Source organism: Leptodactylus fuscus, chromosome 9 (assembly GCF_031893055.1).
Source record: "Leptodactylus fuscus isolate aLepFus1 chromosome 9, aLepFus1.hap2, whole genome shotgun sequence".
Taxonomy (NCBI): domain Eukaryota; kingdom Metazoa; phylum Chordata; class Amphibia; order Anura; family Leptodactylidae; genus Leptodactylus; species Leptodactylus fuscus.
In genome coordinates this window covers 7,546,119-7,561,556 of record NC_134273.1, presented here as the reverse complement: position 1 = coordinate 7,561,556, position 15,438 = coordinate 7,546,119, and the positions used below count along the sequence as shown (strand labels likewise).

Genomic DNA, 15,438 nt, shown 5'->3' with positions numbered 1-15,438 from the left:
GTAATTCCTACTGAACAGTGCACCTGCAGCTCCATGTGCAGGGGATGAATGCTCACTGAGCCCAGAATTTGCAGCCTTACCCTGCTGAGCTCTGTACCTGCAGCTCTGCATGCAGAGAGGAAAGGCCATTGAACCTGTGGCTTTATATGTAGGGAGGTAATGTCCACTCAGCTCTGACATTTCAGCTCCATTTGCAGAGAAGTAATACCCACTGAGCCCTGACCCTGCAGCTCTACATACAGGAATGTTGGAAAATAAAAATGTAAGAAAATCACATTATAAAGTGTTGCACATTGATCTAACCTTTATCTCCCCTCATCAGAACGTAAAGGCTCCTGGTCCGAACGCCGAAATTCCAGCATTGTTGGTCGGAGGTCCTTGGAGCGTACCACCAGCGGAGACGAGTCCTGCAACCTGACCAGCTTCCGACCAGCGACCCTGACCGTCACCAACTTCTTTAAGCAGGTGAGAAGTCTGACTCTGTAAAAATGTCATTATAGCATAACACACGATGCGTTTTGGGCGGGACAGTGCCCTTTATCAAGTGTATAAAATTGATGACATCAGAGTCCCTGCCATGCACCATTGATTCCTATGGGTGGTTCCGTTACAATGCCACAGAGCAGGATAGGACCCGGATGAAGCATCTGAAGACATCTCGGACGCCACCCTTAGTCGTGTGCATGGGGCCTTAGACTTTCAGAAGATTTCCCCTGGCGATACATCTTAGCTTTTGGTTGGGTGGCCATCATGGCTGGGCAGACTTCTATGAACTGCTGCAAGACAGACTTGAGCTGTGAGTGATCGGGGAGAAGGAAGATCCTGATAAAGGGAGAAAGAAGCATTTTTCTCTGATAAGATACATTACAGGTTTCTTCTATCCGCTTGTACTATTGCTTTGTGTGTGCAGGGGATCTGTACGTTTGTGACTTTTGTATGTTTATATCTCTTCCCTGTATTGTTTCCTTCTGTCTTATATTATTGCTTTGTGGCTCCTGTAGGAAGGCGATCGCTTAAGTGATGAAGATCTCTACAAGTTCCTAGCTGATATGAGGAGACCATCTTCTGTTTTAAGAAGACTGCGCCCCATTACTGGTAAGCATTCCTTAGGTCATTATTCACACGTCCCCGCAGTAATCTGTTCATTAGTCAGCCGCCTGCAGTTTCCTGTTTCTTACATCCGATGGGAAGAAAGCTTTGTGCAGCCGTCCACGTAAGCTGTGATTCAGCCCTGAGGGTAGAGCTGGCGGTGGCCTTGTATCATGTAGTGCGCGTGTACAGCACCGGGCTCATGGTGTCCTTTGTACACTGACAGCTGAGCGCCACGTTACTCCGCTCACTGCAGAACTGCTTCCTTAACACTTACCCTGCCAGAGGATTTTAACATTTTTGACCTCAGGCGGTCAGGACGTTTCTCCCACTTCTGACATGTACAAAAAAAATACATAAAAAACATATTAACCCCCCCATCCCCACTCCCCCAAAAAATGGATTATTGGTGCAGCAGAATTATTAGAATGTCCTAGTCTACTATAAGCAGTGATATGATTGGCTGATGTGAAAATGATGTCACATGATGATACCAACTCCTTGTTTTATAGCTCAGCTGAAGATTGACATCTCACCGGCCCCAGAAAACCCCAATTATTGCCTGACCCCCGAACTGTTACAAGTAAAACCCTATCCAGACAGCAGAGTGCGCCCCACCAGAGACATCCTGGAATTCCCTGCAAGAGATGTCTATGTCCCAAACACGACCTACAGGTAAGGTACAAGATAAGTAATGTATTTCACCAGCAGAATAGTGAGCGCAGCTCTGGAGTATAATACAGGATCAGTAATGTAATGTATGTACACAGTGACTGCACCAGCAGAATAGTGAGCGCAGCTCTGGAATATAATACAGGATAAGTAATGTAATGTATGTACACAGTGACTGTACCAGCAGAATAGTGAGCGCAGCTCTGGGGTATAATACAGGATAAGTAATGTAATGTATGTACACAGTGACTGTACCAGCAGAATAGTGAGCGCAGCTCTGGAGTATAATACAGGATAAGTAATGTAATGTATGTACACAGTGACTGCACCAGCAGAATAGTGAGCGCAGCTCTGGAGTATAATACAGGCTGTATCCATGGGATTAGTTTATAATAATCCACATCCTAATGGTTCTTATTCTCGGAATAATAACTTCCTTGGTCCCACTATACAGTGCAGGGGCTCCTATAATGTGTCGCTCTCTCATATCAGCAGATTTTTATGATGCTATTATGACACTTTTGCTCTCTTTACACCCGCTTCGCCTCCTTGGCTGTAGCAGAGGTAACAGCAGGCAGATCTCCTCTGAACAACCTCTAATTTCCCGGGCCGCCGTAGACCCATGGAGTCGGCCCATGAGACAAGTTGACATTTTCTTTGAAGGTTAGAAGAAATAGGAGAGTGTAATCAATATGACAAGATAATTACTGTCGCCTCTAATGTAGCCGTCCCCAGGGGGCGCCAGCCCGGCTGATGATGCCTGGGTGATGTGAATTATGGGGGGGAACATATTTACTTGCGCCATTATGGGCTCACGGGCTGCGATTCCTTCTGGAAACAAAGACTTTTAAAGGAGTTTCTTTTCATTATAAGTAACAAGCTGATTATTCTGGGCGAATGCTAAGTAAAGATCACCGGCTTACTTTCAATAAAACTGCAAAAACAGTTGGAAGATATTATTAACTAAAGCAAATACTTCATAAGTGTGGGAGGGGGCCGAGGCGGACTCCGTATAGCTGTCTGATGCTGGGGTAGGGCCAGACCTAAAGGAACCCTCCACTGTTGTCCCCTCGTCTTTGTGTCTTCTGTTCCCGGTTTCTCCTTCCAGGCTCCAGCTCTTTCTCTCCTTTGTTTGTCGTGTTATTGTAAGAGCCTGCACCGCACCTTCCTGACTGTCCTGTTTTCCTGGCCTGCGGTCCTGGTTCGCTATATGGGGCTTCACAGCTTCCTGCTTTACATTTTGTTCCATCCTTTGTTACTTTATACATTTGAAAAACTTTAATAAAACCTGATTAAACCTAAAGGAACGCTCCAGGAAAAGTGTATACTTTATATCAGCTATTCCCGTGCAGAGTGTGAGAAGATGGCCTCATGTCTTTATCCACAAGAGGCAGATATAGGTGAACACAATGGTGAAACCTCTAGCTTCCTGCTCTACCATTCAGGCTGCTACTACTAATACCTATGGCTCGGTGCAGACCTGTTATACTGAGCCAGAGACAAGGGGAATAGGGCTGGGAAATTATCACTTTTTATTTATATGGCACAACTACTGTTTAGGGGAGCATTATACTGTGTATAGAGGCCACTGGGGAGCATTATACTGTGTATAGAGGCCACTGGGGAGCATTATACTGTGTATAGAGACCACTGGGGAGCATTATACTGTGTATAGAGGCCACTGGGGAGCATTATACTGTGTATAGAGGCCACTGGGGAGCATTATACTGTGTATAGAGACCACTGGGGAGCATTATACTGTGTATAGAGGCCACTGGGGAGCATTATACTGTGTATAGAGGCCACTGGGGAGCATTATACTGTGTATAGAGGCCACTGGGGAGCATTATACTGTGTATAGAGGCCACTGGGGAGCATTATACTGTGTATAGAGACCACTGGGGAGCATTATACTGTGTATAGAGGCCACTGGGGAGCATTATACTGTGTATAGAGGCCACTGGGGAGCATTATACTGTGTATAGAGGCCACTGGGGAGCATTATACTGTGTATAGAGACCACTGGGGAGCATTATACTGTGTATAGAGGCCACTGGGGAGCATTATACTGTGTATAGAGACCACTGGGGAGCATTATACTGTGTATAGAGGCCACTGGGGAGCATTATACTGTGTATAGAGGCCACTGGGGAGCATTATACTGTGTATAGAGACCACTGGGGAGCATTATACTGTGTATAGAGGCCACTGGGGAGCATTATACTGTGTATAGAGACCACTGGGGAGCAATATACTGTGTATAGAGACCACTGGGGAGCAATATACTGTGTATGGAGGCCGCTGGGGAGCAATATACTGTGTAGAGAGACCACTGGGGAGCATTATACTTTGTATAGAGACCACTGAGGAGCAATATACTGTGTATGGAGGATATTGTGGAGCCTCCATGTGGAAATCCCATGTGTGGCCTTGCCCTAAGGATTCACCCTGGCATATTTACCTAAATAAACATCTTTCTTCTTCCGTCCTCTTCTGTCTTAAAGGGGGTTCCCATTTTAATGCAGATCAATCTTATTGTACAGGGAAAAGTTCAGTAACTTCCTAATATTATTTGCGTCTCGGTTCCTCATCATTTCCGAGGTATTTTCTTGTGTTGCCGCCTACCCCCTGCTCTTCCTACCAGTTTACGCCGCTGACAGTCTCTCGGTGTCCTTCTCTTCTTCCTCTACTCCTTGTGCTGCCCATATTGTCATTCACTTAAAGGGCCTCCGCACACACCAATGATCCTGCCTGTGATCTCACCCTTGACTTGTACCTTTTTGCTAAACCTTTCCTGCCTGTGACCTGACCTTGCACTTGTTCCTGACATCGTATCTTTTTGCTTTTCCAGTCCTGCCTGTGACCCATGACCTGAGCCTTTGCTTGTTCCTCATCTGCCATACTAGTCCATGCCCAGGGATCTGACCCTGGGTTTGTTCCAGACCTCCAAACCTTGCTACCTTCTCAGACCTGACCCTTAACCTCGGTGCGTGTCCTGATTCCCTGCTTGTAATTGACCCGTTTTCTACCTGGTCCCTGGTACTTCGCTCCAGCATTCTTGGCCCACTGGGCCATCGGCTACCAGGACCACCTCAGGTAATGACTGGACCGCTGGTCTGCAAACTCTGCATAGACATGGCCTCGGTCACACTGCGGGTCCACAACCCGATGTCCCCCATAGTGGTCAATGAATTCATTATCATACATTGGCTAGTACCACTCCTGACCGTATCCTGTTTACACAGCTGAGGGTTTGTTTCAGTCTCTCCCTCAGAGCCTATGTTGGTTCCTCTTGTAACAAACCCTCAGGTGTGAGCAGTAATATATCTGTACAATCTTCCCATTCACTGACAGCAAGCTGAGATTGTACAACCATTGACCTCATGCACAAAGTGTTAGACAGTAGCAGCCAGTAGTGGAGGCCGGTGCGGGTAGATGGCGCGTTGCGTCTCTTGTCCCGTACTACACGTGCGCGGCTCCCGATTGTTTTGCTTGCTCAGCTCTATTTTTAGCTTCTTAAGAATGTGATGTTTTTGCTGTGAGCGTCTCACAAGGTCGTATGAATCATTCAGCAGTAAGATTCACTTCACCTTTTACCTAGATAACTTTCCTTAGCGGTGAGAAAGCTTCTCTCCTGCCCGATGGTCACCGCTCGCACCCTGTCACAGCTGGAACAGGCCTGTTTGTTTTGGCGTAACACAAAGTCAGTGGGAATGGATGAAGTGACCTCCTGCCTGTAGTGAGACCGGAGTCATCATAAGGAAACCATGGCCTATAGAGAGAGATGAAAGGAAGGAGACGGAGGGGTAGTAGAGAGAGAGACAGAGGGGTAGTAGAGAGAGACAGAGGGGTAGTAGAGAGAGACAGAGGGGGTAGTAGAGAGAGAGAGACAGAGGGGTAGTAGAGAGAGAGAGAGGGGGTAGTAGAGAGAGAGAGACGGAGGGGTAGTAGAGAGAGAGACGGAGGGGTAGTAGAGAGAGAGACGGAGGGGTAGTAGAGAGACAGAGGGGGTAGTAGAGAGAGAGAGACAGAGGGGTAGTAGAGAGAGACAGAGGGGGTAGTAGAGAGAGAGAGACGGAGGGGTAGTAGAGAGAGAGACGGAGGGGTAGTAGAGAGAGAGACAGAGGGGTAGTAGAGAGAGAGAGACGGAGGGGTAGTAGAGAGAGATGGAGGGGGTATTAGAGAGAGAGAGACGGAGGGGGTAGTAGAGAGAGAGAGACGGAGGGGGTAGTAGAGAGAGAGAGACGGAGGGGTAGTAGAGAGAGAGACAAAGGGGTAGTAGAGAGAGAGACGGAGGGGTAGTAGAGAGAGAGAGACGGAGGGGTAGTAGAGAGAGAGACAAAGGGGTATTAGAGAGAGAGACGGAGGGGTAGTAGAGAGAGAGAGACGGAGGGGTAGTAGAGAGAGATGGAGGGGGTATTAGAGAGAGAGAGACGGAGGGGGTAGTAGAGAGAGAGAGACGGAGGGGTAGTAGAGAGAGAGACGGAGGGGTAGTAGAGAGAGAGACGGAGGGGTAGTAGAGAGACAGAGGGGGTAGTAGAGAGAGAGAGACAGAGGGGTAGTAGAGAGAGACAGAGGGGGTAGTAGAGAGAGAGAGACGGAGGGGTAGTAGAGAGAGAGACGGAGGGGTAGTAGAGAGAGAGACAGAGGGGTAGTAGAGAGAGAGAGACGGAGGGGTAGTAGAGAGAGATGGAGGGGGTATTAGAGAGAGAGAGACGGAGGGGGTAGTAGAGAGAGAGAGACGGAGGGGTAGTAGAGAGAGACAAAGGGGTATTAGAGAGAGAGACGGAGGGGTAGTAGAGAGAGAGAGACAAAGGGGTAGTAGAGAGAGAGACGGAGGGGTAGTAGAGAGAGAGAGACGGAGGGGTAGTAGAGAGAGAGACAAAGGGGTAGTAGAGAGAGAGACGGAGGGGTAGTAGAGAGAGAGACGGAGGGGTAGTAGAGAGAGAGACAAAGGGGTAGTAGAGAGAGAGACGGAGGGGTAGTAGAGAGAGAGAGACGGAGGGGTAGTAGAGAGAGATGGAGGGGGTATTAGAGAGAGAGAGACGGAGGGGGTAGTAGAGAGAGAGAGACGGAGGGGTAGTAGAGAGAGAGAGACGGAGGGGGTAGTAGAGAGAGAGAGACGGAGGGGTAGTAGAGAGAGATGGAGGGGGTATTAGAGAGAGAGAGACGGAGGGGGTAGTAGAGAGAGAGAGACGGAGGGGTAGTAGAGAGAGAGAGACGGAGGGGTAGTAGAGACAGAGACAAAGGGGTAGTAGAGAGAGAGACGGAGGGGTAGTAGAGAGAGAGAGACGGAGGGGTAGTAGAGAGAGAGAGACGGAGGGGTAGTAGAGAGAGAGAGACGGAGGGGGTAGTAGAGAGAGAGAGACGGAGGGGTAGTAGAGAGAGATGGAGGGGGTAGTAGAGAGAGAGACGGAGGGGTAGTAGAGAGAGAGAGACGGAGGGGTAGTAGAGAGAGATGGAGGGGGTAGTAGAGAGAGAGAGACGGAGGGGGTAGTAGAGAGAGAGAGACGGAGGGGGTAGTAGAGAGAGAGAGACGGAGGGGGTAGTAGAGAGAGAGAGACGGGGGGGTAGTAGAGAGAGACAGAGGGGTAGTAGAGAGAGACGGAGGGGTGGTAGAGAGAGACGGAGGGGTGGTAGAGAGAGACGGAGGGGGTAGTAGAGAGAGACGGAGGGGGTAGTAGAGAGAGACGGAGGGGTAGTAGAGAGAGACGGAGGGGTAGTAGAGAGAGACAGAGGGGGTAGTAGAGATAGAGACGGGGGGGTAGTAGAGATAGAGACGGAGGGGTAGTAGAGAGAGAGAGACGGAGGGGTAGTAGAGAGAGAGAGACGGAGGGGGTAGTAGAGAGAGACAGAGGGGGTAGTAGAGATAGAGACGGAGGGGTAGTAGAGAGAGAGAGACGGAGGGGTAGTAGAGAGAGAGAGACGGAGGGGTAGTAGAGAGAGAGAGACGGAGGGGGTAGTAGAGATAGAGACGGAGGGGTAGTAGAGAGAGACGGAGGGGTAGTAGAGAGAGACGGAGGGGTAGTAGAGAGAGACGGAGGGGTAGTAGAGAGAGACGGAGGGGTAGTAGAGAGAGACGGAGGGGTAGTAGAGAGAGACGGAGGGGTAGTAGAGAGAGAGACGGAGGGGTAGTAGAGAGAGACGGAGGGGTAGTAGAGAGAGAGACGGAGGGGTAGTAGAGAGAGACGGAGGGGGTAGTAGAGGGAGAGACAGGGGTAGTAGAAAGTTGGGGAGATGTTAGAGAGAAAAAAAAAATGTTGGAGTATTAGAGAAAAGTGTTGTGGAGTATACTGTATACTACAGAGATTAGGACGAGCTGACGGGATTATAGAAGGGAGAGCTGGGGGGGGGGGGGGTAATAGAGAGAAGTGGGGAGGGGGGATCCTCGATATAAGAGAGCTGGAGGGATATTAGACCGAGATGAGCGATGTGCAGACGGCGCGGCCGGTTCTCACTCCACGCACTTTACACCATAGAAATATTTTCATCTTTATTATCACAAAACATATTAAAAAAAATCCAAATAATTTCACAATAAACGTCCAGAAATAATAATGTTATAATTCCATCCAATAAAAAAACCTGTAAGCGAATGAAGGCGAAATCTCCAGTGACTACAACTACAGAAGCTGCGGCTACTAATACAATACAGTACAGGAGTCAATATGACTCAGTGATAGCCCGCCCCTGCTTAAAGGGGCGGTGCCGATACAAGAGAGCCTCTAGATAAATACAGGGGAAGTAGAAGCCTCCTTTACAAGGTACCTTTAAATACTTAAAACTACATTTGAGCCCCCCTCCCCCCCCCCCCCCCTATAAGAAACAGAATACGACCTCGACCACCTCACATGGTTTGGATATTTTTGCAGTTCTTACTTATTATTAGCATTGTGTCTTTCTACATTTGCTACATTTACTGAAGTGATGCCAGATGGCTGCGACTAAAGGTAGTCCTAACGTTTTACCATTTGCATTGTTCGTGGTTTATACAATATAAGACCTTCTTTTGTGCGGATTCTCGTCTTCTCCTTCTTCGGGATCAGCATGGCTTCATCTTGAAGGACTATGTAAGTGTGCAGAGTAACTTTTTCCCAACTTTAATGATTTGATCCTCCTCTGCGGCCCGCTGTGTCCTTGTGATAGGGGTAAGACAAAGCCTTTGGGTTTGTTGGCTGTTTCATGGTTTCCGACACCTCCGGATAAGTCTACGTCTTAGCACCGTGTGGAATCGAGTGATCTCAACAGCCCGTGGTGGTTGGAGGTTGCCCTTTGATATCGGAAGGTCTTTCTGATGGGTCTGTATGACCATAAAAGGGTCGGTTCCTTGCAAAGTGTCTCTCGAGAACCAACCCAAACCCCTTGCGCTACTCGAAGTTCTCCAGCTCTGTGCGGTACAGCATCATCTTGGTGGACCGGAGCGAGTACATTCTGCCCTTCTCTGGTTTCCAGGTCAAGCCCTGTCCTCGTCGTCTCTCTCCTTTTACCCTCGATTTGGGTTTACTGTATTTTCCGTTCAGGTTGGTTCCTCCGCAGGAAGATTTCCACCATCCACCTGTAAGAAACAAAAGGACACTTAGTCTTTCGGCCAACCGTGGACCATCTTGAACTACTTGGCGGGCTCCCATGACTTCTGTGCAGCCACCTTCTGTACCTGCTCGGCCTACACTATCTTATATGTTTGGGTGGAGGTCAAGGTACCCCTAGAGATGGGACTCTGATTACACCCTCATCCTGTGGCTATGCTTTAAAGGGATCCTATCACTCACACACAATTTTTTGCAGGTACCACATCGGAATAGCCTTAAGAAAGGCTACTCTTCTCCTACCTTTCGTCGTCTTCTCTGCTCCGCCATTCGCTTACAATCCCGGATTTTCTCGGTATGTAAATGAGTTCTCTCGCAGCACTGGGGGCGGGCCCCAGCACTCAAACAGCACTGGGAGTGTCCCCAATGCTGCGAGAGAACTCTCTCCAGCGCCGCCTCCTCTTCTTCAGCAGCGCCATCTTCAGCCTCTTCTTCCGGCGGTGGCTTGTAACTTCTAATGCCTCAGGCCTTGGGCAGAGCAGACTGCGCATGCCCACAGGCCACGAGAAAATGGCCGCTTGCACAATATTGGAAGCAGCCATTTTCTCGTGGCCTGTGGGCATGCGCAGTCTGCTCTGTCCAAGGCATTAGAAATTACAAGCCACCGCCGGAAGAAGAGGCTGAAGATGGCGCTGCTGAAGAAGAGGAGGCGGCGCTGGAGAGCGTTCTCTCGTAGCATTGGGGACGCCCCCAGTGCTGCGAGAGAGCTAATTTGCATAAAGAGAAAAAACGGGATTGTAGGTGAACGGCGGTGCGGAGAAGATGACGAAAGGTAGGAGAAGAGTAGCCTTTCTTAAGGCTATTCTGACGTGGTACCTAGAAAAAATTGTGTGTGAATGATAGGATCCCTTTAAAAGGAATGCCAGCCACCATATAGGTCTGTGGTTGGGTCGTACATTAATTCTTTAACCAAGAAGTATTTTAAAGCAGCCCCACCTCAGAAGGCATAAGATCTGGGCACAAGATCGAGCAGCTCAGGGATATAGCAGAATTAACCCAACTTTCTGCAGAAAGTCATCTGTATCCTATGCGATATTCCTTAGGTCGGTCTGCTATGGCGTCTTTCCCCATGTAGGGTCGGGAGGAGTTTGCAGAGTATCATCCTCATACGTTACCTGATGAGCTTTCGGCAGGACACTTGAGATGTTGGGAGTGGTGGTCGCTGGTGGAGAAGGGCAGCGGTGTGTATTCCGGCAGGGCGCTCGGGATGTTCCCTAGAACCTGAGACAGTTGCAGGGTGTAGCTCGTCTCCTGACCTCCGAGCGTGAATAAATACTCCACAAATCGCTGGTTGCCCTTCCAGTCCTGCAGCTCGATGTGCAGGATATAGTCGGCCTGCTGGGACAGGGAGAAGATCTTCTTCAGGCCCAGCCAGAATTCCCCTGGAAATGAGAAGAATCTGTGATTAGGAAGGAAGCCACTACATCCTAAAGGGGCACTCTAATTTTAGCCATGGTGTTTATTGATGGCTTTAGCCCATCAGATCTATATTTATAGCCTTCACGTGCGGCGCAGCCCCCCCCCTCCGGCTTGTGTTGTGACCCGCTTGCTCTGAGTTGTGCCAGCGTGTACAGTTCAGTTGCACAAGTCAGTAGTGGGGCTAAGAGCAGTGATTTATTAACCAGAGTAAACATAGGCGTTGTAGTCTGACCGGGCCGCGGGCCCCCGTGATTGGCCCACTGGGGTTGGACCATGGCTTGGTCAGCTTGTTTGCCTTTTTAGATAAATATGTGATTTTTGTCAGTGTAGATGGAGCGTCTGCACGGACTCCATGATGCAATAGGGAGAATGGTCAGGTCATTGGTGTGTCATATAGTAATGGGGCACCGGACAGGGTCAGCCGGGCAATTGCCTCATTTCCTTAGACTGATGGCGTCCTACAGTGCTGTCCTATCGCTCGGCTCAGTCCCTGTTTGCATCACGAGACCATTTCTCCTACAGTCCAGCTGGAGATCTATTACACTTTATAATCTGTTCCTGGGAAAGCTGGGTGACTTGCAATGTGGTGATCTTTAGACTAGGGCTACACGGCGACTTTGGCCATGACCAAATATCGGCATGGCCCCCTGTGACTAGGACTTGAAGTCAGAGCCCCCTTGGGGTCACAGTGCAGCTCTAGTCACTCCCATTGGTGCAGGATTCGCAGGGTGGGGGGTCCTTGGTCTCAGCCTTACCGATACGTTACCGCTTCTCAAGACATGTGTGAATTACTAGGAATGTCATGGGCCAGGATATTGATGGTTTGGGCTGCGGATAGTCCAACCGTATCTCATGGGTGGGGGTCCAACTCTTAGCACCCCCGCGACTCTGCCATGTGCAATGCAGCAGCAAGCTCTGATGGGGATGTAATGCTTACAGTACCGTCACTCCGCTTTCCCAGGAACTGATAATAACCAAGTAGCACCTGAGTGTAATGTTTTAGTAACTTGGGGTGGAGGACGACTCCACCCGATTTTAAATGGATATGACAAGACAATCTCACCAGCAAGGTCACCAAAGCCTCGGGTATAATCTTCCCATGTCTGGTTAAACTCCACAGATCCATCTGTCCTCCTCTGGATAAGCGTCCAGGCCGAGTCTTAAAGAGATAAAGGGACCGGGATTAATATCGGCAGCAGGAGCCGTAGAGGGGGCAGTGTAGACATCATGAGGGGTGAGGGGCCCTGGGACTGACATCACGGCCGGTTCTCTAGTAGTGAGGGGCCCTGGGACTGACATCACGGCTGGTTCTCTAGTAGAGAGGGGCCCTGGGACTGACATCACGGCTGGTTCTCTAGTAGAGAGGGGCCCTGGGACTGACATCACGGCTGGTTCTCTAGTAGAGAGGGGCCCTGGGACTGACATCACGGCCGGTTCTCTAGTAGTGAGGGGCCCTGGGACTGACATCACGGCCGGTTCTCTAGTAGAGAGGGGCCCTGGGACTGACATCACGGCCGGTTCTCTAGTAGAGAGGGGCCCTGGGACTGACATCATGGCAAGTCCTGTAATGGTGCGGGACCCTGGAACTAGCCCCCCCCCCTTGTATGCAGGGCTCATTAGGTATTGCTGCAGATTGCTGTTACCTGTAGTGAATTCGCAGTAGGCGCTGAACGCTTCGCTGTTGTTGGGCCTTATGGTGTAGCTTCCGCTCTGCCGCTCGCCTTGGTTATAAATGTCACTGCAGTCCCTCGGAAGGTCTGAAAAGAAAAAAAGAAAGTTTTCTTTTACAAAGTGACTTTTCTTGGTTACAGACCTGGCTGTTCCTTATGGTGAGAGCAGCCCTGGCATTGTATAGTGCATTGTATAGTAACCTTATATAGCAGGTCTCCGGCTGCTGTGGAACTACAACTCCCAGCCGGATCCATTCACACCTATGGGAGCTCCAGGAGCAGCAGGGCATGCTGGGAGTTGTAGTATCACACAGCCGGAGTGGTGAAGGTTGCTGACCCCTGCTCTATAGGGGCCGTGGCTTATTTCATACTGGCAGGTTCGCCTTATATTCCCATATACGCTATATAAAGCCTATAAGTGATGCAACCAAATTTGTACCATTGGGATCCTGGACCGGATTGGTGGAGTTGCTTGGGTTGATCTGGTCGTCGAGCTTATGGATTCCAGGTGATCTCTTCTTACTCTCCACGACGCTGGCATTGCCAATCTGGAAGGAAAGGGTTAACAGTGAATATCCTCCGCCGTGGACCGCTGCAGACGTCTCATAGCCCATAGTGAAGGATCTTGTAACTACTACATCCTTTTATTGGGGCTGTACAGGGTTAAAAATAAAAGGATACCGTCTTCCCGAAATGGCGCCATCCCTGTCTATGGGTTGTGTCTGATATTGCAGCTCAGCTAAATGGAGCTGTAATACCATATACAGCCTGTAGACAGATGGGGCGCTGTTTACTTAACTACACCTTGAAATTCTCGTTAGATGCACCCAGCCACCATGGAGGGGCCATCACAGCTGCCTTTTGGGTCATTACCTTGTCCTCGAGGTCCTTTATTTGGCTGTTTTGGTAATCGAGCTGCACGTTCTGGTCGGCGACTACCTTCAGCAGACGTTTGATGTCCGTGTCTTGCTGCTCCACGTATTGCTGAAATGTAAATTTTTGAAATTTTTACTCTTTAAAATACAGATTTTGGTTATTTTATTCATTGGAGGTAAATTTTCGGATCTGCCTATTGACTGTCAGTTACTAATAGTGATGGCTGACAATGTGGCGGTCTCTAAGGCATTGCCGCCATCTCTGCTGTCTGTCAGTGAATGGAAACATTGCACAATCAGCACATAGCGTCGGCATCACTCAGATGAGGGTTTGTTACAATTGTATCCAGTCTGCACAGTTCTCTACAGCTTGGACTGCACCGATACATTGTAACAACTATCAGGACTTATCACGGGCTGTTGTGGCTGTTGTGGGCTCGCACTATGGTGACTTAACAAATCCGTGTAGCCTACGGGATAATTTGTGCTTAGGGCGATATCCTGCAGACAAGCGCCGGCATGTAATGTTGTCAGGGCAGTCTGCCAGGGCGATCATCTGTACGGGCTACAAGTCTGGGCACACGGGGTAACCATAAGGATTGCATTGTATGTGTCCGAACTAGACTGGCACTCATAGAGGGGGGGTCCTGCGCCCCAAAGGAAAAGGCTCGATACAATCAACACAGCTCCCTTGGAGGTTGTCACCCAACTTTTCCAGTCTCCTGATCTGCCTAGTTAAAAAGAACCTTTAACCACCTCCTCCAACTCATTGCACCCTGTAATAGACGCCCCTCCACTGATTCCGGCACAGTTGTTATTTTTTCTCTAACCCACACCGTTCCTGAGCAATGGGTGCAGATAATGTCAGGTGGGTGCAGAGAGACCGGAACATAATTGTGTTGAAATTAACAACATTGATTGCTCGAGACAGTCGGAAGCAGTGGAGCGGCGACTATTAAAGGGGAGGGGATGAAAGGTCCCTTTAAGTAGTGATACATCCATACCGCTATATAACTTGGCCGATGTCACTGTAAGGACACGTGTGGAGAACGGGACGGTGAGATCATGGACCAGACTTCGGTGTTAACATCACAAGATAGTAAGAAATGGCTTAAAGGACAGTTCCATAGTATCAGGTCTGGATGTAAGACCTCTGTTGCCTTTGTGTCCTGGCGTCGACCTCTTTCTGTACCCTACAAATCACTGGTTTCCAGCAAGATGTTGTGCAACTACAACTCCCAACATGTTGCGATAATGGTAGCCGTTCTAGTAGTAAGATTGTACCATGGAATTGCCCTTTAAGCAATTTCCTAAGCAGCAGTCCTGTTAATAGAGTGAGAGCCTTACCTTTAATGCGGCCACCTCTTTGTGGTCCTGGACCTCTTGGTGACCCTCAGTAATCTGGTTGAGCTTCTCCTCCAGCCGGACGATCTTGTCCTGGAGCTGGACCTTGTCCTGCAGGAGATTTTCGATCTGGGTGTAGATTTTACTCGACAGGTTTTTCAGCTCTTCGTTGTTTTCTTGCAACTTTGAGGTTTTCTCCTTGAGCTCCTCTTCCTTCTCCCGGATCTCGTTGGTCTGTTCTGAGAGGTCATAGAAGGACTTGTCGAAGAGGTTGAGCTTCTGGAAAATCTCGTTGATTTGGCCTTTGGTCTTGTGGACAAAATCCTTCAGGCCGTGGCCCAGCTGCAGGAGCCCGTTGGCCAAGATCCTGACGTCGTCCAACATGGCGAAGCGAGATTTGGATTCCGAGGGGATGGAGTCGAAGTGCATGTCCTCATGTTTCTCGATGGAGGCAGAGAAGACCAGGGGCGAGAGGAGGAGGAGGATGAGGACCTTCATGTCTCTGCCGCTCGAGTGTGTGCGTCCTGCCGTACTATTAGCTATATATATGACTGCAGGGATTAGGCAGACACTGCACGGGTTGATAATTAAACACCACGCCTGAACTAATGTAACCTCTGCCCAACTTTTTTTTTTTTTTTGCCTTCCGCAACGTGAAGCTGACACAACAGCCTGGAAAAAAAAAATTTCATTCATATTCTAATCCAAATACATAAACAATCCTCATCCTCATCCTCCTCATCTTCATATCTTCTGGGACAGCCTGACCCTTGTACTCCCTGC

General features: G+C 49.3%; 2 protein-coding genes across 13 annotated transcripts in view; one reads left to right on the top strand and one right to left on the bottom strand.

Moving 5' to 3' along the window:
* Positions 1-15,438, top strand: part of DOCK7 (dedicator of cytokinesis 7) — a 94,157-nt gene that overhangs the window by 21,918 nt on the left and 56,801 nt on the right. For all 12 annotated transcript variants that reach the window (XM_075286648.1, XM_075286647.1, XM_075286644.1 and 9 more), the window contains exons 12-14: positions 323-465; positions 1,002-1,095; positions 1,602-1,764. In XM_075286648.1, coding sequence (XP_075142749.1) covers positions 323-465; positions 1,002-1,095; positions 1,602-1,764 — 400 coding nt within the window. The remainder of the gene's footprint in view (positions 1-322; positions 466-1,001; positions 1,096-1,601; positions 1,765-15,438) is intronic.
* Positions 8,604-15,286, bottom strand: ANGPTL3 (angiopoietin like 3). Its single transcript, XM_075287629.1, has 7 exons — positions 14,659-15,286; positions 13,310-13,420; positions 12,876-12,984; positions 12,410-12,523; positions 11,830-11,925; positions 10,463-10,729; positions 8,604-9,316 (listed from the first exon to the last, which is right to left on the bottom strand). The coding sequence occupies exons 1-7, from the start codon at positions 15,151-15,153 to the stop codon at positions 9,129-9,131; spliced, it is 1,380 nt and encodes a 459-aa protein (XP_075143730.1). The 5' UTR covers positions 15,154-15,286; the 3' UTR covers positions 8,604-9,128.